Source organism: Arvicanthis niloticus, chromosome 5 (assembly GCF_011762505.2).
Source record: "Arvicanthis niloticus isolate mArvNil1 chromosome 5, mArvNil1.pat.X, whole genome shotgun sequence".
Classification (NCBI taxonomy): Eukaryota; Metazoa; Chordata; class Mammalia; order Rodentia; family Muridae; genus Arvicanthis; species Arvicanthis niloticus.
Genome location: NC_047662.1, coordinates 21,256 through 47,566, shown reverse-complemented (window position 1 = coordinate 47,566; position 26,311 = coordinate 21,256). Strand labels below are relative to the sequence as shown.

Sequence of the window (26,311 nt, the reverse complement as noted above, 5' to 3'; positions counted from 1 at the left end):
CTTGAAGCTAGAAGACCTGAACTTCCCAGAGATCAAGAGGCGGAAAGTGGAAGACAGGAAGGATGAAGATAGAAAAGAATTAAAAGACCTGTTTGAGTTGGACAGTTCTGAGGGAGAGGACAGCACAGGCTTCTTTGAGAGAGGTGAGGCCTTACGTGGGAGTTGTTAAGAGCTGTGTGTGTCTGGAGCATTCATGTCTGGTTAGTGAGCAGACCTGTTGTGTTGTTTTAATGTTTATATCTGTGTGTTTTGCCTACATGTATGTCTGTATCACAGATCCCCTGAGACTAGAGTTAGAGACAGTTGTGAGTCTCCATGTGGGCATTGGGAGTCAAACTCATGTCCTTAGACCACTGAGCCATCTCTCTGGCCTCTGGATCTGTTTCTTATACTACTCATTGGTGCCTTATGTTTAAGCTGGGGACTCAGTATTGGTAATTATTACCATGCCGGGGCCTCTATATGGGTGGCAGAAAGGGCTAGTGGCCCCCTTGCCACTGCTGAGACCTGGGGCCCTGTTGGATGTTCAGAGGGCTACTAGGCTAGCCTTCCCTCCTGTGTAGCTACTCATCTTGCCTTGTTATTGTACCTGGAGTTGTGTGTGTATGTTTCTTCATTTGCAGGAGTCCCTGGGCTCCTGGAAGCTCACCAAGGAATGAAAGAAGATGATCAGGAGGAAGAAGATAAAGAAGAAGGTGCCAGCAATTCAGAGGGTAAGTGGTTTCTATTATGAAATAGACTGGCCCTAGAGTCTGTCTGGAGGCAAGGCTATGGGAAAACAGCTCTAAGCCAGGCTTATGCCCCTTCCTGGGGTACCAGGCCAGCTGCTGTGTACTCTCTAGCAACCAGCTATATATAGCATGATGATAAATTTAATTAATGCTGTAATTAATTAGTGATGGGTAAATAACTTGTAAGGCTGGCTTTTTCATGATCTAGCAGAATTTATGTAGTCGCTTCTTTCTCTGTAGATGGAGACGCAGATGGAGACACAGACACAGGGGTGGATCTGAGTGAACTGTGGCAGCTGGCTCAGGGACCACAGGATGAGCTAGAGGATCTTCAGCTCTCAGAAGAGGACTGAGGTCCTCCTGCCAGCTCCTGGAGGCCTTGAGAACTATGCAGCAAGAGGACAGTAAACATTAAACAGGATTTTATTGTTATAGCACAACAGAACAGATATACAAAGAGCCATTTTGACCCTGAAAGGAAACTGTTTCTGCAGAGCCTTCTGCTGCCCCAAGCAGGAGGCTGACCCTGACCTGCAGAGTTGTCCCAGTTCAGAGTGGGGAGGGTGGCTCCATGGCCTCTCCACTTTGTCTGTCTTTGGTTTGTTTGCAGACCACTGCAGTTACCCCTAGAAGGTAAATCCGTTACTTTCTTCTTAAGCCATATGTTTTTCTTTTAAAAATACTCTTTGCGTTTTTGCATCTAAAAGAGGGAAATACCCTGTGGGTGGGGTGAGCAATTTCAGTGGGTATTAGGGAGAATTATGGTTGCCTGCTAGATCATTAGAGAAGCTGGGAAGGGTCTGGGGCCCCTGGAAGCAGAGCTATGGTCCCTGATCCATTTTCCTGCTTGGGTGAGGCTTGGCCTGTGGGCAAGTGGGTCCCTTCATATGGGGAGGTGGTGGTTGCTGGGGACAGGGGTTGCTGTCCTGGGCTAAGCTCAGGTGCTTGCAGGCTTGGTGGCTGCAGTGGCAGGGCCACAGGGAAGCTGGCCATGTAGAAGACACGGCCCAGGCGCTTGGCCACCTACAAAGAGATGAAGCTGGGTAAATACTTGCTAAGTAAAAGGGCAAAGGAAAACAGTTCAGGTACAAAGAATCCTTATGCCCTCTCTAGATTGATGAAAGCACTGGACATACTTACTTGTGCCCTGATCTTGAGGGCAGGCCCTAGCTTCAGTCCCATGGTGTTCAGAAGGTGCTCTTCTGTCAGTAGAGGCAAAGTTTCTCCATCTATTCCTTGTTCTCTGAATACCTGGGGACAAGTTAGGCCCATAGAGTAGAATTGTATGTCTTGCATAGAAAATAACTCAGCAAAAGGAAAGGTTTTTTTTTTGTAGGGTGTAGAGACTGGGACATTGCCCAGTAGCCCTAGGGATCTGCCACTCCCCTCACCCTGGCATACTCGCCACAGCCAGAAAGGCCCCCCACGAAGTTGCAGACATCATCTACAGTCCACTTGTTGACATCCTCAGGGGCTGTGGTCTCCTCATCAGTGAAGAGCCCCCCCATGGTACCTGGAGATAGAAAGGATGTCACTAGGGCTTGGGCTTTTCCGTTTCTTTGCCTCCTTCCCCATTGGCTAACCTCTTAATTGGTTAAAGTCCTTGGCTCAATGACAAAGGATTTTTCTCCCCATGGAACCCCCTATCAGTGGGTGGCTAGGGTTGCCCACCTGTGTGGAAGTAGGGGCTGACTGCCTCACAGGGGAATCCCAGGGGCAGTGTGGACCCTGATAGAAGCCCTTTTCCTTCTGCTCTGGTCCCTCCTGTTGGGACTTGGCTGGGAGTAGAGGCCCCTTCCCTGGCAGCTGCTATCTTAGGGTCCTCTCCATCTGAGTCCTTGGATGGCTCTTCAGAGACATCTTGAGCCCAGAGGCCAGCCCCTGTCGTCTCCTTAGGTTCGCTGGGCTGGGCTGAGGCAGCACCAAGACTCCCCTTTTGGGACTGGCTTCGGACAGACTCCTTGGCTGGGATAGGGGGTCCTGGGCCTGGAGGTCCCTGGGGTGGCAGGGCCAGTAGTGGTGCTGAGCTGTGTTTCAAAACCAGCATGGAGCCACGTCGCTGGAGCTCGTCGGATCCCTCAGGAATATGCAAAGCCATCTCTGGCACCAGTAGTTGTGGCCGGTGAGCACTGCCCAGTTCTTTCTGCCTAAGTAACTCAGACATCTCCAGCCTGGACCAAAAGGACAGATGGTGGGAATCAGCCTGGGCGTGCTTAAAAGTACTCCCACTGGTCTTCCAGGTGCTTACCGAGCCAAGCTCTGCTTCCGTAGAAGCTCCTGCTGCCGAGCTAACATCTCAGCCTGGGCAGAGGGTAGGAAGCTGTAACCTGGAACAGGAGAAAAAAAAAAGGCTGTTGAAGCTGCACACGCTGCACTATTTTTATCTAGCTGCCTTCTGCACCTAAAGAGAGCCTTATAGGGATACAATGGGCTTACATACCCGACTTTCTCACCTGGGGTCTGACACAGAGCTGTAGGCATCCCCAAAAAAGGCCGGAGATGGGAGCCCATTGTGATGTGGGGGGCATTCTGGGGCGACAGCAAAGGGGGTGGCTGTGACAGCTCCCTGTGGACAGCAGAATAGTGAGCACATGCCTGGTTCCATCTGTGCACACCCCCTCTTTCCTGTGATTGCCTCTGGGTACACCCCTGTTGACCCCTCTAATTGCAGACCCCTTAGATGGTTGTTGATTTGCTGGTTATGGCTTCGGCTTGTATATACACACACCCCGGTCCAAGCAGGCAGCACCAATTAATCTCCCTGTCAGCACAGAGGTGATGACCCTGTGGGCCACATTGCATCCGTAATTACTGGGGTGAGGGATACCTCTCATCCTGAGCAGTGAGGGGAGGGGCACAGGACAGCAATTAGCCACAATTCATAGATGTGGTAGATGCTGCAGTCTGTGGCAGGTTGGGGTGAGATAGGGTATGTCTGGGAAACCTAGGGCCCCTACCCAATGCTTTCCTTGGCTTAGCTAGTCTGCTATGGAGACAGTTTATACTGTGAACATCTCTGATGTTTCTGGAGCTACAGCAGGGTGGGGGTGGGGTGTATGTCTTTAACTCTGAATCCTCTGGCTAATGGGAATTCCTTGTCTTCCTCAACATACCACCACCACCACCTGTGAGGGGAGGGCCACTGCTCTCAGGGCACCTCTACTAGGCTGGGATAGAATTGTTCAACAAGAAAATTGTAATGGCTCTTGGCATTCCTGCCAGGGGTGGGCATTCCTGCATATTTTACCCCCCCCAAAATATTTTCTTGGGCCTTTGCTCAACACAGGTGGTTTTAGGAGTTTCCTGTAGTGGATCTCAGACATGGTGAATGTAGTATCCATACATGTGAGAGAGGACTCAAAGAAAGGATTGGCCTTTTCAAATAACCAGCACAGAATATGGGTCCTTGCTGAAACACCATCTTAGTACCTTTCAGAGAAGGATGTGGTAGCAGCTGGAACTGTTCCCTCCCGGTGCTGAACTAGGCCTTGCTTCCGTCGATGGCCTGCTGTAGTTGAGGGCAGGTGTGCTTCCAAGCTACTGGGACCCCTCAATGTTGCAGTTGCCACTTCCTGCTGTACCCTTAGCAGATCTGGGAAGGGAGGTGATGGCAGTGACCCAGATAAGCTCCCCTAGGATTTTCCCCTTTCTATCTTAGCAGGGCATTGACCCAGTGAAGGTAAGAACAGAATGGGAGGAGGAGACTCTCATATGTCCTAAGCCCAGTTTTGTGTCACAGGCTGGTGGAGGATCAGCAGGGAAGGCAGTTTGCAATAGGACCTACAGGGTGCAACCAGGCAAGTGAACTTGGAACCAAAATGAGCTGGGAAAAAAGGGCTCCAACATATATAGAGTATTGGTGCTAATTTGATTTGAACCTTCACAAGGGTTGCATAGGGTTGTTGCAAGTAGGTGAGTGGGACAATAGTCCATGGATTGGAAGGCAACTCATAGCGTACATGGTTATAATAGCAGATACCATTAACTAGCAATAACACACGGTCACAGTCCAACATGGTTGTGATACGTGCCCCTGTTGCATTTAGGAAGAGAGGAGGCTCCTAGCCCCTTTAGTTCCCCTAGCTTAAGCTCCACTTCTCTACCACTCTGCTGCTGCCTGTTTATAAATTAGTAACTGAAAAGGGGAGGTGGCTCTAACTAGGGCTTGAAGCCCTAATAAGCCCAGTCCACCCCAGTCATGCTCCATGCAATGGTGACTGACAACCAGTTTGCTTGGACAGTCTCCTGCACAGGCCAGCAGAGCTGGGTAAGCAATTTAAAAGAAAGATTTTTAAATTATTAACATTTAGTGAATTATTCAGGCTCTTGGTGCTTGAGCTGCCCTAGGGGACATTGCCTTCTGCAAGAATCAGAAATCCTATTCCCTTCCCTGAGCCCCCAGCCACTTCTGCCAGAAAAGACAAGATTTCCCCAGTGCTGTCGCTGCACAGGGTGTTTCTCAATTCCTAGGTAGCAAGGATAGTGCCTCAAGGCTTGCCTTCCCTCAAGCAACCTGGGGCACTAGTGGTCACATCCCCACTGTGACACAGGTTCCTATTTCCGTCATGCCCTCCTCCCCATATAACAACAAAAGCCTATAAAGTCTTGACAGAATATCAACATGACCACAGATTCATGGTATTGCACTGACTGCTCTGGGAGTGAGAAGAACCTAGCATAGGCCAGAGTCCACATTTCTTCAGCAAAGAATAGGTGAACAAAATCGTCCCACCCTCACCTGGGCTCTCCTCAGGGATGAACAGTAGAGGACTGAGAACAGTGAGACAGTTAGGCTGCATCACTGTCTGGAAGCCCTTCTATGTATCCAATACTGGTCTTGGTGTTGACTTCCAAACATCCAGATCCTTTTCTTGGGGTAAGCTTAGTACACAGGATGGAAAGGTAACAGTTGGCACATTTGAAGTTGGGGTGCTGGGGGTGGGAGTGGCACATACCGTGGCTGGGGATACCCAAGTGGTAGAGACGTTGGGTTTCCTCAAAAGGAGCAGCCTCACTCAGGGCTGACATGAGCTGATGGTAATGGTCCTCAGGGGCCATTGTAGACTCCAGCTCTGGAAGCAGCAAAGTCTCTGTTGGACAGAGCACAAGGGGACCGTCAAGGCCTCCTCTCTTATGGTATCCACCCAAGGTCTGGGGAGCCCTACAGGACACAGAAACTCATTACTCCCTCCCCTTTCCTATGACATGCCTCCCTTTCCTGAGTCGGTCTTTCACCTTGGGGGGCCTTGCTTCGGGCCTTCTTCTCTGAAGAACAGTCACTGGTAATGTAGGAGCAGCTCAGCCTCTTGCCCAACAGGTCACCTGTAGAGGATAGAGTGAACCCTATCCAGTGCCTCATGGCTTGGAGAGGCCATCTCTGTCTTTGTTCAGTTTGGAATACCAACCACCACTATGTTCTCCTTGGCAGTTAAAGACTTTGTCCGATTTGGTGTCCCAGGCTAGAGAACACTATGACAGGTAGATGTGGAGCATAATAAAGGCACAAAGCAATCCTGATGCTGGCCTTGGGGCATGGAAATAGAAATAATAAGAATTCCACATCAGTGTTTCACCAGAGTCTCCTGGAAGTTCATGTGCTTCCCTAGCCTCTCCTTGGGGGAACTGAGTGGCCTGCCTTTGCCTCCTAGGATAGGGTTGGCTGCTGTGCAGGTGTTGGGGAGGCAAGTCCATAAAGCATACTTCAAAATCCCAACCTACTTCATTCTGGGTCTTCACAGCCCTGCCACCAGAAGCTCAAGTTCTTCCCCAAGTAACTTTTCTGCTACACTTGTGACTCAGAAAGGAAGTCCTTGTCTCTCTCCCAGGTCCTGAGCTCGTGATGGGACTCCTAAGCAACTCACCCCATAGTGCATATGTACTGTTTTTATGAGGCCAGGCCCAGCCTCTGCTTACAATATCCCCAGAGATCATACCTCCACATGCCAAACCTCAGGCATTAATTGACCCAATTCCAGACCGGCCTAAACACTGCTGCCCAGCTTTCTCTTGATCTCCTGCCCTGAGGCTTAGGGCCTTTGCCGAACAGCCCATACCATCATGGCTTCAAGCTAAGGTCCTGTCTCTGCCCTCATTATCCTCACCAGCTAAGGGAATGTGGAGGAACAATTCCGTGGGTTATTTAAAATCTCTATAATGCCCAGTAAGGGCTGCTTCTACATGTGTGCCCACCCTCCCCCAAAGCTGGTACCAGCACCAGAACTGGATTCCATTTTTTAAAAATTCCTTAATCTGTCTTATCAGATTGGGGAAGTGTGGCAGCAAAAACGCTGATCAATCTCCATGTTATGGCTGACAGAATGGTGCTAACAACTTATTGATCTCAACTACCTTACTGTTGTTAGTCTAGCAGGTCATCTCAGCCTCTGCTCCAGAGAAAGAGACAGCGCCTACTGTCTGGACAAGGGTTCCACCCATATCTCAAGGCAGATGGATCCAGCAGACAGATGATGGGTATCTGGCTTCACTTGGGGCCACCAATAGTGTATCAGAGACCAGTGGGTAGAAGGGGCAGCAGCTGATCTAGACAGGAAGGAGGATTCTTTAGGTCTGTGTGACCTGGTCGCATTTACTCTGTGCCTGTTGTCCTTGTTCGAACCCACAGATCCCCTTAAGGATTAGGCAAGGGCTCTTTTCACAGCAGTCTGTGCCCACTTTAAAAGTGGCTACCCCCAAAGGAGAGAGAGAGGGAGGGAGGGAGAGAGGGGGAGTCAGAGAATCTTTCTATTCCTGGAGTTCGGGTAACAGTCTGGTGGAGAAGATCATGGAATCACCTCAGATAAGACTCAGTACTGTGGCAGACTTAAGCCACATTCACTCCCAGCACACCAAGGTGCTGCTAACATTAAGCAGTCACTGTAACTGCCTGATGTGTAATAGGAAGATGCACAAAATCATAAAATCTGTGGCAAACCCTATAGTTCTTTCTGGTCCAGGGAACAGTGGTACAGTGGAGGAATGAACACCTACAAGGACTGAAAGAAAGCCCCTAGGAAGTAGGGACAAGACCTTAATGCATATGTGAAACGTGGGCACAATACACACTCCCATAGTTATGCATAGTATGAACCTCTGCATGCAGTGCAAAAAGAGGAGTTGCCAAATAGATGACTAAACATCACAGAGAAACCTGTGTATATGTGTGTGTGCGCGCGCGCGTGTGTGCATGCGCACACACACGTGCAGTACACAGACACCACAACAAGCATCATCATGGCTCTGGGAGGAAGTACACACACACATACTTGTGCACCCAAGGAGGTCTCTCCATGAGCAGGTACAGGGGGAGGGCCTGTGAGCTCAGAGTATCTCAATCATTACAGACTCCCTTGGCTCTACCCAATCAATGGGGCAATTAGATTTTATCAGCTGCTTGCTCAGCTGCTTCCATCAGGCTGGGCCTCCATCAGGTCCTTAACTGTTCCAGAAGCAGCCCCCTACCAGCCCACAAAGCCTTTCAAGCACATGGGGCTTTGATAAGGATGTCCACTCTGATGGACCACACCCACCCAGCCTTTCTAAATACTGCAGCCACAACCAGAAACATCCCATCTAGAACAGAAAGGTCCCTCAAGGCCCCTGAAACTCAGGTTTGCCCTGAAGCCTTATGGCCTGCTTTTCCCTGGAGTGCCATGATCTCTCCAGGTTGCCTCTCTTTCTGAACTCCTGTGGCTTCGGTAGTCCTGGGAGCCCTAATGTACACACTTTGCTCAGGTTCAGGACCCCAGGGAGGCAGAACATGCTTTTGCTACATGAGCCATTCTGCAGTGGGCAGTTCTGAGCTTAGGAGAGGCTTACATGATATCTGTCCTTCTGAGGAAAGAGTGGTAGATCTCAGACACTCTAAACCCACTCTAGCAAAAGCCTAGGAGCAGCCTCTGTTGCAGCCCTGTCTGCCTGGCTGGCTGGGATTAACACAATTACCATCACATGTAGCCCCAGGGGAAAGGCAGCCTCACCTCCCCCCTGTTCTTCTGGCCTCTGGCTGCCAGCCAAAGTGCTCAGAGCCCAGAGCTGCTGATCAGAGACTTGGGGAGCACAGTAAGCTGTCTTTAGTCAGGATAGCTGTGGCTCCATAGTCCCACTTCACCCTTGGTATCTCTTGGATTCCTCACCTCCAGGTCCAAGGCCAATCTCCACGTTGCCTCTCTGGAAGTCACAGTGTCTTGGATGCTCAGGCATAACGAGGCAGCGGCTTCGATGTACACTGGATATAAGGGTGGGGAGGTTGTTGACCTGGCTGCAGCAGAGCAAGACAGGCCAAGCCATGAGCTGTCTCATGGTTTGGGAGCCTGGCACATAGCATGAAGGTGCATGTCTCATGGACAGTATGCAAAGCCATGCGCACAGCTCTGACAGAGCACATATGACAGCACATGCCTACTAAACAGACCAAAGGGAAGCCAGGACCTGGCACTTAGACCCAATTGCAGTTCTAAGGCAGCCCCTCCAGCTATTCTTCTTTGTGGAGAAAAATATGCCCTGCCCTGCCTTTGAGGGCAGCCTGCAGAGAAGGTAAGCTGCCAAACATGCTGCCAGAGCTGGCAGCAAGAACATGGCAAATATTCCCTAGTTCTTAGAACTTTAAAGTAAGGATACTGAAGTTCTGACCAGAGCTCTTTAGCTAACAAGACTCATGTTCATTAGAGAGTGCTAGAAGGCCCAGGTGACACACCATCCATGGGTGGGCTCAAGACTTCTAGTCAGGCACTGTTGGCTTGGTATAACAGCATTTAACTCTTTGTTTGTTTGTTTCTCCTTGCTGAGTCAGCTGAATCCTCATCCACAGAGCCCCATAGAGGAGAGGATGTATAAATGGGGAATACCTTACCCTGAAGTTCTGTAAGCACACCCACATCAGTAGCGAAAGGAGAAACGGGAAGCCAAAGCCAGGGCAGGAACAGTGGTGCCCAGCACTCAGCACATGCCCTCCGTGGCCCACCTGTGACAGAGCAGCCTTGGATTCTGGCAGAGTGTCTATGAAGTGACCTGGGAGTCAACTCTAACCCTCATTAAATAGCTTCCAGGCCCTGCCAGGGTGGCTGGAGCTGGGCTAATCCAGGGCTGGCACCTAAGCAGATAAGGTTCATCAGCAGACACCCCAGAGGGGCCCAACCTAGAGGCCCAGATGTGGTGTTCTCTCCACCCCAGCACTATAGGCCCAGAGGGCAGGTGGGGGGTATAAGTACTTTATAGGATTAATTGGCATGAGACTCATCCCCTGCATCCCCATCAGTGTCGGGTGTCAGAGAGAAATGCTATCTCAGCATGAGGGAGTTGCGGGCTAACTAGGCACAGGCTGCAGCAGCTTCAGAGTGGCTCTGATGGGGATCTCCTTCTGGTTAGGAGGTGAAGCAGTTTCTGGGGGGGGGGGGGCAGAAAGTCTGTTCTCTATGAACATGGCCTGGCCCACAGAAAAAAAGTGAGGTCTCCTACCTGAACCTGTACCTGGAAAAGCCTGGTGACATCAGAGTCACTAGGCACTGGATAACATGATTCCATGTGATACCTGGTCAAACAGGACTTGAACTTGGGACATCTATCTGCCCCATCCATCTCATTCTGCCTTGGTAGTTTGTTCTATGGGCCCAATGGTGACCCAATTCTGAAAACCTGTTCCTATAGCTTGGTCATTCATTGAAAAAGATTATGCTGATTTTATATAGGTCTGAAAAAATTCCACATATATGTGTCTGAAGATGCATTAATTATGCCCTTAGCATCATGGCATTGGGTTTTTGAAGCTACAATGCTCCCTCTGCATCCCACTGCACCCTACCACATGTTACATGGACCAAGCCCTGACTATCTCAGGAGGTTGAGGCATGAATGAAGAGATGGATGGTCATGGAAGAGCCAGAAAGAGAAAAAGATTGCTTTATCATGCCTTCTGAGGTTTCCACCCTGTTCCTTTGGTGTTATCATGAAATCCAGACTTGTTCCCTTCTCTGTCAGTTTAGGAAATCTGAGGTGCCAGATGCCATATTGCCAAGGCTTTATAGACAGGAGGGGAAGTTAGGGCTATCTGCCTGATCCAAGCAGGCAGGGAGTTTCACTGCAGGGTTTATCAGAGGACCAAAGACAGATGGACATGTGGATCAGATGCTCAGAGAGAGAGACAGATTCATAGACAGGAGAAAGTAGGCAGGCCAACAGGGCAGAACAAAGAGTCAGGTGGAGGTAGCACAAAGCAGCTAGCTGGTCTTGGCCACCTGTAGACACTAGATCCACCAGTAAGCAAGCTGAAGGCTGTCAGTATCCCTTGGCCTGCTATTTTCTTCCTCTTATTTTGTTATAATTCTGGCTCTTAGGACTAAGGGCTTCTTGAGGGGTACCAGACTGCAGCTGTTGACACTGTGACAAACCTTTATGGGCATATCCTCACTAAAGCCTGGTGAATGTGGGGAGGGCCATCGGAGGTCAGAACTGCTCATGTGGAAGCACCAGCTTCCCAACTGCCCTTGCTAACACATTTATCATATACCATGTAAAGTAAAAGGCTCATAAAATGTTGTCAGTGTTCATAATGGTTCATTAAAAATGACCAGTTGAGCTTGCAACTCCAAAATGAGGTAAAAATAAATTTAAAGATGTTTTTATGTTAATTCAACCCCAGGATGCAGGTTGATGTCAATCACACAAATAATAACACATCTGACAAGAAGCCAAGACAGACACCTCAAATATTATTTTGATCAGAGGAAGCTAGTCTCTTCCTGATGGACTTTTCCTGATGTATTCCCCTGTAGACCCTGGAATAAGACTAGACCCCACTATGCAGAAGCTACAGTTGAGCATGCTTACAGACTTCTCCCTCAAGAACTGGGAGACTGACTGGATCTTTTCAACACTCCAGCTTCCTTACCTGGTGACTTCATTTTTATCTCTTTGCTATATCCTGCATTTGCAGCCTCCACCATGCTTCCATATCATGAATCCATGTAGTCCCAAGAAAACACCTGACCTGATAGGCAGGGGCTCCACACTTCCTTGGTGGAGAGCTCTCTGTGCCTTCTTTCTTGAGGACAAAACCCAACATGTCCAGCATTCAAGGCCCAGGTCTTTAGCCTCCACCTGGCCAGACCTGTGGCTTGTATCTTCTCCTTCCCTCCTCCCTCCTCCCTCCCTCCCTCCCTCCCTCCCTCCCTTTCTTCCTTCATTCCTTTGTTTTAGACAGGATCTCTCTGTGCAGTCTGGCTGTCCTTGAACCTACTCTGTAGCCCAGACTGTCCTCAAACTCACAGTGTTCTACCTGCATCTGCCTTTCGAGTGTGCCATCACTGCCTCTTCCTCTATTCTAACACAGCTTTGCACACACCCTTTGCTCCAGTGAATTCTCATACATCCTTCAAGATACCACTCATACACCACCATTCTCATCTCCTGGCCTATCTCTGGGAGGGATATCCAAGAACATTACAGCCTCGGTCTTTGAGCAGGTGGATACAAATGTACAGTTCCATCAGGGACAGTATAGGTAGGATCTTTTTACCCTCCTTCCAGGTTGTGCAAAAAGACATAGAAAACTTGGTGGATACTCAGGTCACATTGGCTCATATTAGCTAAGATAATGAATAAGAAAGGGGTCCATAGGCAGAGAAGGGAGAAAAGGCAGGCAGTGTAGAACTAATAAGCAGGCCCAAGGGGAAGCAAAGCAATAAAACTCTCTGTTGCCTGCAATTCGTGAGTAGATGTCTCACAAACTTGGACTCCTACCTGCAGGATGTTTCTCTGAAGGAAATATTCACATCCCAGTGGGTGTGGACTCTAAAAGGGGAAAACAGAGGGTCAGCAGGCTCTAGAAATACACCTGCACAGAAGGGTGTACATGAATCTGGTTCTAGCAGCTGAACCAGTGGTTAGGGCAGTGCCCCATGCCATGTTAAATGGCCAGGCTAGAGTCAGCTTCTGGTTTTACCAAGCAGAAGTGAGGTCCTGACCTCACTTCACTCTGGGCACCCAAAGTAGCCTTGCCTGGGTCTCTGCATTGCACTTACTGTACTGAATCTAGTTGTTAGAACTGCTTCACCCAGTGTGTGACCACAAGGAGAAACCTCAGAGCAGCCATCTGAGGCAGACTTGGAGCATCCACACCCTCCAGGCCCTATTGCCACCAACCATAACCCTAAAAGTGACCTTTGCACAGACAAAAAGTACCTGGATGACATGTCAAGAAAGGTTTCTGCTTGAACTTTCCCCTCACAGCGTTTGCAGATCCTTGATGCCCCACCCCCTACAGTAGCCTCCTGCCCTGGCCATGGATCAAGTACCTTCTCTTCATGATATGGATATGTGGATCATCCTCTTGCTTCAGGCTCAGCTGCTGCCCACAGGCTGGGCCACTTCCATCACTATCACCATCACTGGCTGAGAAACTGGGTGTTCTTTCTTTCTTTAGTGCATGTGTAGGGGGCAAAGTGACTGTTCTCTTGTCAGCCAGTCGTCCACGGTTCTGAGAAGGTGGGAAGAGGAGATTAGGTTAGGTTAAGTTAGGTTAGGTTAGGTTAGGCCAGGCCCTCAGCCTCCAAGACCTGGGCCAAGGTGCAGAAGCCCCATTGCTGTAGACCAGCTCAAAAGGATGGTAGTGTAGGACCTACATGCTCCCGACCAGTTCTCTGTAGCCTCAACCTGAGTGATGGCTCATCATACATGGTAAACCCCACCTTTCACATTCTAGAGGATGCCTCTCAACCCAGTTCCCTTCATGGGTTCTGGAATCTGCTGGGATTTGTATGCAACCTGGTGCAAGGTTCTAGTTCCATTCTCTCTCTCCATTTCAATGTTGATGAACAAAACCATCAATGAGCAGTCATTTTTCTCCCCCCACCCCTAGCCCCTGTTTCTGAGATATTGGGCATGCTAGGCAAGTGCTCTGCCTTCCAGCTACAACCAATCTTCCTTTTTCTACTTTGTAGTGCTATACAGAGCCCACCTTAGGGACAATCTGAAGCCTATGCTTAGAGGAATTTGTGTCTTCCTGAACTGCTGGTCCCTTGCAACCTGCAGGCCTAATGTTTATAGGACACCTGAAGAAGAGGCCAGACCATTTGCCCCATTTATCCCGATTGGCACAGATTTTCATAAGACTTTTCTTCTTTCCCTTGCATCCATGGTCTAAGTGTGTAGAGCTATGGGTTCTTGTGCTGGGACTCTGTACATAGGCATGTACTCAGGTCAGTTACATGTACCAGCTGAGCACTGTACAGAGCAGCATAATGGAGTGCTCTAGCTTCAGGCCCATGACTTTCTCTATTCTTCCTATATCTTAAAGTCTTTCTGCTCTCAGGAGAAAGAAGGAAATCACTGGTTATTTTTTAGTATGTAGGAAGGCCTTTTCTTATTTAATAACAGGCTACTGGCTCTGAGTGGTACAAGTCTTAAGAATATCCAATTCTGCTGGGTGGTAGTGGTGCACGATTTTAATCCCAGCACTTGGGAAATAGAGGCAGGCGGATTTCTGAGTTCAAGGCCATCCTGGTCTACAGGGTGAGTTCCAGGACAGCCAGGGTTACACAGAAAAAACCTGACTCAAAAACCAAAACAACCCCCCCAAAACCCAAAACAAAACAAAAACCCATCACCACCAACAAAACTATATCCAATTCCATCCCCCTTTTCAGTCTCCAAGATCTCTGACATCCTTACCCCTTGTCTTCATCACACTCATGAGCTCTGGGAATCTTAACCTTCCTTTAGAGGGAGGAGAAAGGAGAACTCTGTCCCTAAATCATCCAGTACTCATTTGGGCTGCCACCATTAGTCATGTCCTCCAATACAGAGGTACCTCTTCAGACACTGAATGGTTATCACCTCCAGATAAACGGCTTGTCTGGCTGAACAGTGTCCCACTTTGGGCTCTGGGAGTCTTTGAGCTTCTGCCTCATCTTCACTCAGGGATCTTCTAGGGCCTGCACTGGGACACTTTGCAGAGCAGGTGATACGGTGGTACAAAGTTAGTGGTGTGAATTCTTATGGCCTGGGGATTGGTCTCAGGACAAGAGTGTTATTTCTATGGCTCTGTTTAAGATCTATCTGGTTTTTATCCTTTACTGTTCTAGGAACAGCAAAGCGAAGGTAAGGCTGCAGTGGGGGAACCATTCCATAATTCCTGGACTTCATCCTACAGACTCTATAAGCCATTCTATAATGGCTGGGCTTCATCCTACAGACCCTATATCAGGCTTGTGACCCAGGCATCTGTTATCCCACAGGCTTGGAAAATCATTCCTATAAACTCTTGCTTGCATTTCAGTAAGAAAAAGAAGCATTTCTTTCTGCTTTCCATACAACAGGAAGAAAGAGACTCAAGGACCATCAGACTGCCACTTGAAAAGGAACTAGAACCAGTTGGTTATTGCCAGCCTCAGCCCCATGGTACACACAGTGGGGCACAGGAACCTACCTACCTGCCCCCTCCATACTCTAAGGATATGAGGGGTTGATCTTGGGTGGTACTTTGGGGATGACCCATGAAAAATGCTACCAAGGATCCAGATGACCATCCTGATATTACCCAAGGACATAGCTTTTCTTATATACTGGAAATGTTAGCCAACCCTACTACTTAACAGAGCTGAAACTTTGACTCCTAACTAAGATCTGGTCCTTTTCATACAGTGCCATTGTTTAGGGACTCTGATTTATGTGCACACTGTATTCAACTACTGGAATATCTGTGGTACTGATACATATGTGTGGTCCTGATTATGTGGTAAGGGAATGAGCTGCAGTGTGAGAAAGGTGGGAAAGTTTTTCTAAGAAGGGTTAGGAAAGGTAGCCTCAGGTGGGATTTGTCTCCCATGCATGGTAGGGATTGGGGGCCTAGATAAGTCATAGGCCCATTGATTTCCCACTTGAAGTGAGGGAGAGACCTGGGTACTTATTTCCCAGTCTTAGGTAGTTGCTCAACAGGCATTGGTTCATAAGCAGCATGGTTCCTCCCACCCAAACAGAAAGCAGCCCTGTAAGCCTAGTGAGGACCCCTCTCTTGCACCAGCTATCTGCAGAGTGCAGCAATGGAGAGATTTGGTCCTGGCAGCTGATGATGTCTGTATTCAGCCTACATGTGTGGATCTAGTATGTGTGATAGCTTGAGGCTGTTGACTTATATTAGATCTGGTGGGGTAGGCATGTGATCCTCCTCACTTGCTCCACAGGTATGACTTTGTGGTTTCCAGCATACCCCTCAGGCCCCATGAGGAACCCATGAGGATACCCCACCACTAGCCCAAATGAAACAAACTTAAGGTAGTCAATTGGGTCCTACCAGGGCATCTCTGTCTCACTCTGACCCTGCAGAAGGGATGCTGGGTAAAGCCATGTACAGCCCTAGTTCAGCAAAAGACCCCAATTGCCCTCCCCCAGGTTTTTTTTTTTAACTTAGTCCCTCTCTTGAGGTAACCTCTTTTTCAAATGAATCCCTCAAACCCTTATTGCATGATGGCATGTTGCTTGATCCCTAATCTCTCTTGTTCCTCACATCAATACATTGTCTACCTTTGGTGAGAATCTCTAACCAGTTCCCAACTTCAGCTCACTAGAACCTATACAACAAAGATTTTTCCTTGACCAGGCTATTCTCTCAGGTCTCTCAGACATTTAGGCCTATGGTGGGCAGGATTCCAACTCAACACCCCAGAGACACAGGTTGCTCACACTCAAGCCTGGAACTATTCCAGATCACAGTCCGTCATGCCTCAGAATGACAACAATCCCACAATCAGCATCACTCCCAGATGTGCCAGATGATTTGGTAAACTCCAGGCCTGGGCCAAGAGAGTCCCAAAAGCCTAAGTCGAATGACATGATCCAGGAACAAGGCTATGGACCATTCCTATGATCTAAGTAGAAACAGTTTCAAGGGTAGCGGTAGAAGAACTGGAGAGAGGTGACTCAGTGTTTAAGAATACTCACTGCTCTTGCAGAGGACCAGAGTTTTGTTTCTAAGCATCTATATGGCACCTTAATACTGTATGTAATTCTAGTTCCAATGCATCTGACGCCCTCTTCTGGTTTCATAGACACCAGACATGCCTGTACTGTGTACACACACACACACACACACACACACACACACACACACGTCAAACAGATACACACATAAAATATAATACATCTTTACACACACACACACACACACACACACACACACACACACACACACACACACACACAAGCTCACCCTGTATCCAACCTGGGAGGGGCTTCTGCACCTGGGATCCCTTCCCTTTCCCAGGAACAGTCTGGGAGAGTGCAAAGTAACCCATTACCCTATTTACTTTTCTCAGGTTTCTCTAGCATGTATGTATGGCTGAAGTTAGGAGTCCCAGACAACATAGTCACCAATTTTGAAGCAGAAACCCAGCCCTTCTGCTCAACAAGCTCCGGCTTGTCCCATATCTCACCACGGGCGAAGATATTCTACAGCCTGGACAATCGCAGATCGGGGGGTGCACTTGCAGGATCCCCTTGGACATAAGCGTCTTCAGGCTTTTCCCTGCCAGGAGACCGAGCAGAACACGTGAGGGAGAGGCCAGGTGCAGGTAGGATTAGCATCCTTTTTAGGGGTATAGTTAGTCGCAAGGCCAGACCTCTCTCCTACCCTGATGGCGCACAAAATTCACAATCTCTCACATCCACCATTGTTCAACCTCTCACACGCAATTCTGTTCCACCCCTGCTTGGGAAATTCGGGAGCTCTAAAACTCAAATTCTGAGCAAGTGTCCCCTCCTGACCAAGGGAGTACTTCCCCCTCACCCCAGCGCTCCATCCTCTCCAAGCTGGTCCCAAGGGAACCCAGCTTAGTAAGGTGCTAGGTGGGTTGAGCCCGGATGAGGTAAGAGCTGTGGAGGGAATCTGGCCTCCTCCATTCCCTTCCTTGAAGGAAGAGTCAGGCCTCATGGGGGGCGTGACCCCCTAAACCGAACGCAATCTGGTCCTTAACTTTTTGACTCCAGCCCCAGCACTTACTACATCTAGCTCAGGAGCCTCCACATCTCACCTTTGGATCCACAGTCCAACAGGCTGTGACTGGTAATACTGCCAATGTAGTTAGGTTCGGCTGGCCCCCCCCCCCCCCCCGCCCACACAGCCTCCAGTAGCGCACCCTTGTTGCACTCCTGCCAGGAACCGCCGGCTCAGTGCCAGTAGAGAAGAGGCGTCCCTCTCACCCTCTACCAAATTCCGGTAAACTTCCCCTGCCTTCAGGCTTCTCGGACCTTCCGAGCTAGGGATCTGCCTGCTCGTGGATAACCCAGAACCCCACAGCGCTGAAGGGATCGCAGAGGCTGAGACCTCTGCTGTGTCCACTAAGTCGCCCGTGCGTGGGTGGGTGGGTGGACAGGTGGGGCGGGAGGGGGAGTAGGAGGTAGGAGGGAGAAGGCTATCCCCCCGCGCTAGCCCCATAACTGCAGCGCCTCCTCTGGGCTAACACTAGGTGTCCCAGGTGTCAGAATGAGGAACCTGAGAAACCCAGGTACCGCGGCCGCACCTTTGTGGCGGATGCTGCGCTTCCAGTCCTTGGCCGTCTCGCGGCCGCTGACGAATTGGAACTCGTTGGGTGTGAGCCACTCGCCTCTGTGGCGGATAGACGGGCCCTTGCTGCCCTGGCAGAGTTTGCGTACGTAGAGCAGCGCGCGATTGTCACCGCACTCCACCTCGATACACGGCTCACCATTGTCTATCAGCGGCTGGAAATCCGGAGCCGCGGCTGCGGTGGCTGAGTACTGGAAGGCCAGCGGGTCTCTGGGCAAGTAGAGATGAGGCGCGGCCTCATGCAGGTTTAGGTAAGCGCGCGGGGGGCAGAGTGAAGGAGTCAACAGTGCCTCATAGCCGGAGGCTGAGGCGGGCAGCGAAGCGGCCGAGGGAAGGGCTGCTGCAGCAGGCAGTGGCGCCAAGTAGGCGGTCAGTGGTGGCAGCGGCAGTGCGGCCAGAGTCGGGTGGAAGGTAGCCAGGGCCAGGGCCAGGTCCTCGCGGCCCGGGAGCTCTTTTTTCACTGCTGGCATGGCACTCAGATGGAGGTTTTCTGTTGGTTGCTCAATTTATTTTGGTTGGAGTTGGGTCTTGGTCAGGGAAGCCCTGGATGGAGCCTGACTACGCACTCTCTCGGCCGGCTACTGTGCTTCAGTGCTCGCGACTGATGCAGCCGCCTTGCTGGACGGTTGTCTAGCTTGTTAGCTTGGCTTCGACCGCCTGAGGCATGGTGCTCTTGGGACTGCTTACGAACTTGGGCTGCATCTCCCGGGTCTTGGGTTTCTGCAGAGCATCTGAAGTCCAACTGCACTCGCGCTCAGGGCCAGTCCTTGCCTCAGAGCTGGGCTGAGCCTGGCAGTGAGAAGTTGCAGACTCCAGTCGTGCTCCTAGTCCAGCCGGGCGTTCTAAGCCTCAGCCCCGCCTTTCCCCGCCCCACAGCTGCCCCGGCGCACACCGCTTGACTGTAGGACTTGGAAGACTCGCCGCCGCCGCCGCCGCCGCCGCCGCCGCCGCCGCCGCCACAACTTGGCCCATTTTAACAGCCCTGGCGCGGCGATCGGGAGCGGGCTCCGGCGGGGGGTGCGTGAAGGCCGACTGGACCCTGATGGCATGGAGATCGCGGGACAGGACTGCAGCCCCTGGCTTTCCCTCAGTGGGGTGGAGGAAAGTGTGGGTGCTGAGTGCAAGACCCCAACTGTGAGCCTAAAGGAAAGTGGGGTAGCTTGAAGGATAGGTGAGTGGCCTTTCGCTGAAATGGAGCTGGGATAGTCCCATTTCCCCTTGAATGTGAACCTTCTCCTCAGAGTGTCTCTATGCAACTGCGGGGGGTCTGTGTTTGGATTGTGGAGGGTATGAGTTTGTTTATAAGAACAGCAGTTCTCTGTCAGTTTTCTTTCACTACCCATTTCTCACGGAGTTGGTTCACTTGATCACATATTGCAGATTTTTCTCATTTTGCATTTGGTTGACACATATCTGTTTAGACTTTGATGCCTACCTCCAGGACATGGAATGGAGTAGGAGGAAGAGGAGGCCTTAATAAAATCGTGGTGGTAGTAGTCGGTGGAGGCAGTTGGCTGAACAAGTGTGCACACCAACACATTTTTATCCCCAAGAGTCCCAATATCGGGAAAGAGGGACCTGCCCTACATCTGTGTTCACTTTGGTATCTTGAAGGAAGTAAATTAGCTGCATGACTCTTCTTTCCCATATCTGAATAGAATCAAGATAAGCATGAAGAGAAACTGAGAGATCTTGTGGCTTTGTTATTAGCTTGCAAGAGGAGCATATCTGTTGATGTGTCACCTTGGGCTCACTAGAAAGTGGCCCCTTGTTTTTCCCTGCCTTCTGAAATGTACCTGGCATCCTTTGACTTTGTCCTGGGGGCTGAGCTGGGACACCTCTCTGTACAAACACCCCTTTCAAGGTAGGGCCTGGAAGAGAGGAAACAGTGCCTCCTGCCACTTCCCCTAGTGACCCATCACCCACTGGTATGTGGTAATTCTACTTTCCCCACCAACAATGGGCCTGCTTCATCCATCAGTCATTCCCAAGTTGACTTGGAGACTGAGATCTGTACATGCTCTGTTCATGTGAGGAATGTGCTAGGAATCTAGACAGCCCTTGTACTCTTCCTAATAATGTTACTGTTCATATCTGATCCTCAGATGGAAGTGGGTGGCCACTCCTTTCTTCACCAAATTTGGTTTCATTATCCTGCCTGGATTCTAGACACTAGCATGTCCCTGACATCAAGTGTGACAGACAATAAGCCTTCCTCTTCTCTCTCTATGGCCTGTGTCTTGTCTAAGGTATGATGCATCAATGTCTAAAGCATATAGCTGCTGCCTGTGAGAGTCCATCACATTAATGAGTAGTTGTGGCACACATGGAGAGACTGTAAAAGCACCTGATTAAGGCCAAGTGTGTTCACTGTCTGGACATAACCCCCAATCTTGCTGCTAAAGACATTCTCCCAGCCTAGAGCTTCTCATGTTAATCTGTACCTGTGTGCAGAGGTTTTGGCTTTGAGACCTTCTGTGTATTTGGAAAAAACAGACTTAGATCTGAAAAAGCCACTGTGAAGTGTATGTGTGTGTGTGTGTGTGTGTAGGGGGCTGTCCAAAACACTCAGCCTAACCTCATGTCCATCTTGTCACACCTGGAGCACTAGGCACTAGTACTTTTCTCTTTTTGAAAAGAAAGGCCTTGGCCTAGGCTCCAGGCTGGAAGACCCTTCCTTTGTCCACTGTGCCATTCCAGGACTTGACAAGGACACCCCTTCCAACCTTCTCCTTTTGTGGGGATTGAGATCACTGTTCATATATCAGGCTTTTTTTTTTTTTTTTTTTTTTTTTTTTTTTTGGACATTATACTTGCTATACCTGTATCCTAGTCTGAATACCTGGGACACATCTTCCTCTGTACTCCTCAGAAGGGAAAATAGTTTTGGTATTAGAATCATCCAGGCAGCCTACACCTACACTACAGCCCCTCCTCCACTCAGGAGGTCCCACCCACTGCCTTTGGCATGGCCTGGTCGCTGCTCCCGGTCCCCCTGTTTGGGGCCCTCTGCTTCAGGCTGAGACCAGAGTGCCACTGTAGGAGGGGGAGGAGAGTCATAAATAACCCTGGTGGCTGTGACCTGAGATATATAGGAGGGGCTTGTTCTGGTCATAGACCCCTCTGTCCCAAAAAGGCTTGTCTGTCAATTTAAGATTGCTCCTCTCTCAGGGCCCTTTTACTCATCTTCCCATCAATTATCTGTTTTCCAAGCCCAAATGTGGTACAGTCCCTTGAAAGAGGGAACTAGAGGTTCAGCTGTTTAGACCAGAAATGTTGGAGACTATGGATGTGATCAGAGGAGGTACTGTGAATAAAATCTTAGTTTATCACCCAGGCTGTCTGCCTGCTTATGGTAATGGGGATGCATACCATGCAGGTCTGGACCCTCCAGTATACTGACAGACAAGTTCAGAGCTATACAGACAGACAAATTCAGAGCTATAGGTTCACAGATGTATGTCTCAGTGGACACAGAGCTATGAGGAAGCACACCTGTTCACACACATGTCTAAGCACCAGCAAATATATGCATGTTCAAATCACACAGTAAACATAGGTGGGTCTCAACCTGCATCTACATTGCTGCTTTTAAAGTTCCTGAACTTGAATGTGCATGATGGTGCACAAGGCATAGGCATCCTCTCAAGTGTCTACACAAAGCAATCAGTTTTATCACAAACAGCATAGACAAATCACATGTATACCAAAACATGTACACAAAATACCAGACTTGTTGTCACTAGTATCAGATAAACTTTGTTCCACATATTTTTCTGCCAAGATAGCATGTTTGTTCTATGCATCTAGATGATTGTGCTGTTGGACTTCCTAGGAAGGGTTAACCTTCAAGGTTAGAGGTCAGTAGTAAATTAGCTGATGCTTCCTTAGACATTTTTGCAAAGGGTCAGACCCTCCAGGAATGTGTCTGCTTCTGGTCCTGGTCAGTTACAGAGGAGCTCCCCTGCTGGGACATGCCTCTCCTGGGGCTTGCTATGAGCTGGCTATAGGGCATGTTATGTCTCTCAGGAGAAAGGAGATGTTTCTGAGGCTGGGCTGTCTACTGACCCTAACCTTTTTTCACCCAAAGAAATGGAGATGAGCCTAAGCTCAGACTGGTACCACACATGTGGGTGTGTGGGAAGCATTGCCTTGCCAACACACTCTAGCAGGTGCCTATAGGGGCATGCAGACCCAAACCTCTGTTATCTATGCATTGACGTTCACTGCCATGTTTATGTATGCTGATACATGCAGTGACCCCAACACAATTTCTAGATCTTGATCTAGTATCCTTGGCAGGGATCTTCTGTCCTCACTTGATCTGCATGCTCAGCCCCTCCCCTTAAACAGGGCAGAGATACCTGTTTCTGGCTACCATAGAGATGGGGTAGCCCCTGCCTTATGGCAGCTTTCCCAGTGTTGTGGTAGCCCCATTGCCTACCTATTCTCTTCTTCAGATGCTTGTCCTGGTGGGATATTACATACCTTTGTGTCCCATAGTATTATTAAGAGTTTGATTATAGGTCCCCTCTTCATCAAAGAGACATACCTGGGAGAAAATTTTGGCATAATCAGGGTTGACATCCTTGCTATTAGTAGACACTACCTAGGTTTGTAGTCCAGGGGTATGGTATATGGGGTATGTATGGTGCTCTTTTCTACATGCCCTGATAAGGCATGCAAGAATATGGCTGGGAGAAAACCAGATTGGCCTACAATCCTGTATCCCAAGTTCTAGGTGCTTGACTGAAGTCTCTTGATACCAACAAAGTTTTATCTATCATTGGTTTCTCTGTGTACAATAAGTTTGTGTGGCAGTTTTACTTTCTGGGGCTCTAGAAAGCAGAACTCAGGACAAGGGAAAGGCAATGGAACCTCAAAATAGATAAAACCAGCTAGAGTTGCCTGGTAACAGCATTGGTTGAGTAATGTCCACTGAGCAGGAAGAATCTGATGGTCACCTACAGGAAGGCGTACCAACTCAAGAGGGCCTGATAGAATGATCAAGGTGCAACATCCCAAGGGCAGCTTCCAGAATAACGAAGATCTCCCTGTGTGCCCTTGCCCTTGTGTGGCATATGTCTTAGGGCAAGATTCAGTCACATGATACAGAGCAGAATTTGACAGATAGTAATGGAGTCAAGATATGTAACATGGGCATGACATAGAGCACACTACCTTATAACATAATACTTGGCATGATTGTGGTACCATCTAGGGCTACTGGTGGGCCCCCATTGCCAATGGGCCCCATTCTCTGGTGAGTGCTTTTGCAGTGCACTGATGTCTTGGTATCCTGTGAGGGATACCTGGGTGTCAGGACCAAGTCATCTGCTGGATAAAAATGAAAAGAAAGCCCGTGCTATGTAACTCTGGAGTCATGTACTGCAACCTTTGTTGTAGCCTGAGAAATAGGTACATGGAGGCCTTGCATAAAATGTACACAGAAGCCTGTGGTCTAGTTTCCACCAGTTTGCAATGGGAGGAAAGGCATACATGTTCACAGTACATGCTCAGATGTCTGCATGTACATGGGTTTTAAATGAAGACTATTGCCCAGGGGACCCAGCATGGCTGCTTTCTTTGGAATCAAGGTTTCTCTGGTGCTGTGGTGAAGTCTTTGGGTAGTGGTTGTGTAGTAGCCCAGGCTGGAGTTACCCATGTCCCTTTTATTCTGAGCACCGTTTATTCTCCTACAATGCAGGAAGTCTCCAGAGCAGATTCCGCTCCCCGCTCAAGCCCCTGTTGCAGCAGTGAGGTTAAGACTAATAAAACAGCCCCACCTTGAAGAAGACAGCTTTATCTTGTTGATCAGAAGTCTGCCAACCCAATTTATGATGGAATATAAGATCTCCAAATCTAAGTTTATACACCATACTATATACCACGAGGTCAATGAACTTGAAAGTGGACTTGTGAGAGTCACTGAAGGCACGTCTGTAATGCTGCACAGGAATTCTCATATCCTGACTCCTGCTCAAATGGACTGATTGCCCAACAGGAAGGCAGTGTGAAGGGCAGGTAAGACTCTGTTGCAGAGGTATATACAGCGAAGGATAAACAGGAAGAGAGCAGTGACTGTCACAAGGTCACAGCCAGAGCTGCCCTAGGCCATCCCTGTTTATGATAATAACCATTCATGTTGAAGATGAGGAGGGCAGCGGTGCTGAGGTGGTCTGCCACTTTGGGGTGGGAAGCCCATACTTCTGATCTCACACCTCCACAATACAGGTATCTCTGGCTTAGAGATCAGGCTTGAACATGGTTCAGATCCTCAGGGTCAATCTTCAAATGGGGTTTTTGTGGGTTCAGGTTAGCTCCCTTAGCCCTTTTATGCCTTCTACCACTATGTGGACCTGTCATAGCCTGGATGCTTAGCCACTGGGAGCTACCCTGACTTCAGGATTTATACAAATAAATGAAATAAAGAGTGCTGGCAGCCCCGATCTGATTACAGTCATTCATTTTCTGGTCGTTAATAATTCGTGCAGCAAAGGATTGAGGCTGCTCCAGTGAGGGGGAGGTTGTGGCTCAGCCATCCCTTGGCGCCAGCAGTGGGAGCTGGAAACATAAATTATTAGTTTCTTATCGCTTGGGCTGCCATAGCTCATGCTGCCATGGTCTGACGGGGGTTGAGAGGTCCTACTCAGAGTGTACTCTGGGCAGCTACTTGTCTTGGAATCTGTGGGTGGGACCCTTTGTCACTCCAGCCAACATCCTAGTGCCTCAGGCTGAAACCTCAGAGTTGGAGGCTGTGGCTACTATGGGGCATAGGGCTTTGTTTCTGGTTCCCTGGGCCTCTAACCATTGCTAAGTGAAAACAAGTCCTTTATTTGTAAAGCCCAAAGCCCAGGCACACACCTGCTCAGTAAAAGACAGAGCTCTTTTGTCACCATGTGCTCATTACAGAAGCTCACAGACTGGCCCCTGTCCAAATTGTCCAGCTACTTGGCTTCACACTGGGTGGGGCTCAGAGCATCTATACTTGAATTTCCATACCTGCAGGGAATGTCTGTCTGTCTGTCTGTCTTTCTGGACCAGCTCCGAGTCTGGGGATATTGAGCAGAGTGCCCACCTTGGAACTGATGCTATTTGGAGGCCTTGGTCCCCTATGAAGAGCAGGTTCAAGTAGGGAACCAGGAGCTTTCTGGGATTGTGGTACCTTTCAAGAATTCTGTTCCTATGCTTTTTTTTTTTTTTTTAAATTCTGACATACAGGGGCTGAGGTAGCTGTGGTCTGTGTTTGAACTCAAAGGAGAGCTCTAGCCATAAGGCTTAACAGAAGTGTGGCAGTGCAGGATCCCAGCCTGTCTGGGTCTTTGTTTCCACTTTCAAACTATGGAAGGAGAGCTTCAAACAAGGTTGAAAAGCCAGGAGTAGGTATGGAGGGAAGGAAGGATGGTAATAGCCTCTGGTTCTAGCCAGGTAACATTGTTAGACCTAAACCCCTCTGACTCAGCCTTAAATTCCTGATGCTGGGAGTCACCCAAGCATTTGTAAGGATGGTGATATCTGGTGGCCTATATTGTATGGAACAGAGGCTTGGAGCTAGCATTCCTAGGGCTCTTTGTCCACCACTTTCTGGCTGTGTGGCTTTGGAAAAGCACTCAACCCTAACCTTGAATTCTATTTGTAAGATGGAACTGACTATTATTAAAAGACATAAAATTGGTGTTTGGTGAGGTGTACATGTCTCAGATATGTCATGTTGTGTAGACAGCCCAGCACATGCCCTCTGGACCACATCAATTCCCATTTCTCACAGCACTGCTCCAAAATGTTCTTACTTGCTACATCCCATCAACCCTTCACCAAGTACCTAAACATTGGAATGCAGTGACTACGACTACTGTAACTTGTATGTCTATGATCTTATCACTTCTATTGTTTCTGGGTCATCTTCCATTGACGGATTTTCCTTCTTTTGATTTGTATTTTCCTACTGCCTCATCTGTCTGGTGAGTTTTGATTGGAAAAAAGGAACTGTGGGTTTTGTTTAGTGTGTACTATTTTTAAAAAATAAATT

The 26,311-nt window shown here is 49.1% G+C and overlaps 2 protein-coding genes and 1 long non-coding RNA gene across 8 annotated transcripts in view; 2 read left to right on the top strand and 1 right to left on the bottom strand.

Annotated features, from left to right (window-relative positions):
• Noc2l (NOC2 like nucleolar associated transcriptional repressor) overlaps positions 1-1,388 on the top strand; it is a 12,358-nt gene extending 10,970 nt beyond the window's left edge. The window contains exons 17-19 of the mRNA XM_034502113.2: positions 8-143; positions 624-713; positions 972-1,388. Coding sequence (XP_034358004.2) covers positions 8-143; positions 624-713; positions 972-1,084 — 339 coding nt within the window. The 3' untranslated portion in view covers positions 1,085-1,388. The remainder of the gene's footprint in view (positions 1-7; positions 144-623; positions 714-971) is intronic.
• Positions 1,139-19,142, bottom strand: Samd11 (sterile alpha motif domain containing 11). 6 transcript variants are annotated; one of them, XM_034502106.2, is made up of 14 exons: positions 18,239-19,139; positions 17,153-17,244; positions 13,019-13,200; positions 12,465-12,515; positions 8,864-8,988; positions 5,967-6,053; positions 5,687-5,821; positions 4,161-4,323; positions 3,185-3,297; positions 2,980-3,058; positions 2,403-2,902; positions 2,123-2,244; positions 1,872-1,982; positions 1,139-1,754 (listed from the first exon to the last, which is right to left on the bottom strand). In XM_034502106.2, the coding sequence occupies exons 1-14, from the start codon at positions 18,750-18,752 to the stop codon at positions 1,512-1,514; spliced, it is 2,517 nt and encodes an 838-aa protein (XP_034357997.1). In that variant the 5' UTR covers positions 18,753-19,139; the 3' UTR covers positions 1,139-1,511. The 6 variants fall into 6 exon arrangements, 5 of the variants coding, with proteins under 5 accessions (XP_034357997.1, XP_034357998.1, XP_034357999.1 ...); XM_034502107.2 differs by having other exon boundaries at positions 8,864-8,955; XR_013110264.1 differs by having other exon boundaries at positions 1,609-1,754; positions 2,133-2,244; positions 18,239-19,142.
• LOC143442253 (uncharacterized) lies at positions 18,426-26,311 on the top strand. The gene is made up of 3 exons (XR_013110270.1): positions 18,426-18,533; positions 19,159-19,453; positions 23,990-26,311. It is a non-coding gene; the product is annotated as an uncharacterized LOC143442253 (long non-coding RNA).

Excerpts from the sequence above, each read along its gene's own strand:
- Samd11 (XM_034502106.2), bottom strand. The coding sequence starts at position 18,752 with ATGCCAGCAGTGAAAAAAGAGCTCCCGGGCCGCGAGGACCTGGCCCTG. Across the intron at positions 12,516-13,018 it reads ATCCATATCATGAAGAGAAG|AGTCCACACCCACTGGGATG; the intron begins GTACTTGATCCA and ends TTCCCCTTTTAG. Across the intron at positions 2,245-2,402 it reads CAGCCCCTACTTCCACACAG|GTACCATGGGGGGGCTCTTC; the intron begins GTGGGCAACCCT and ends TTCTATCTCCAG.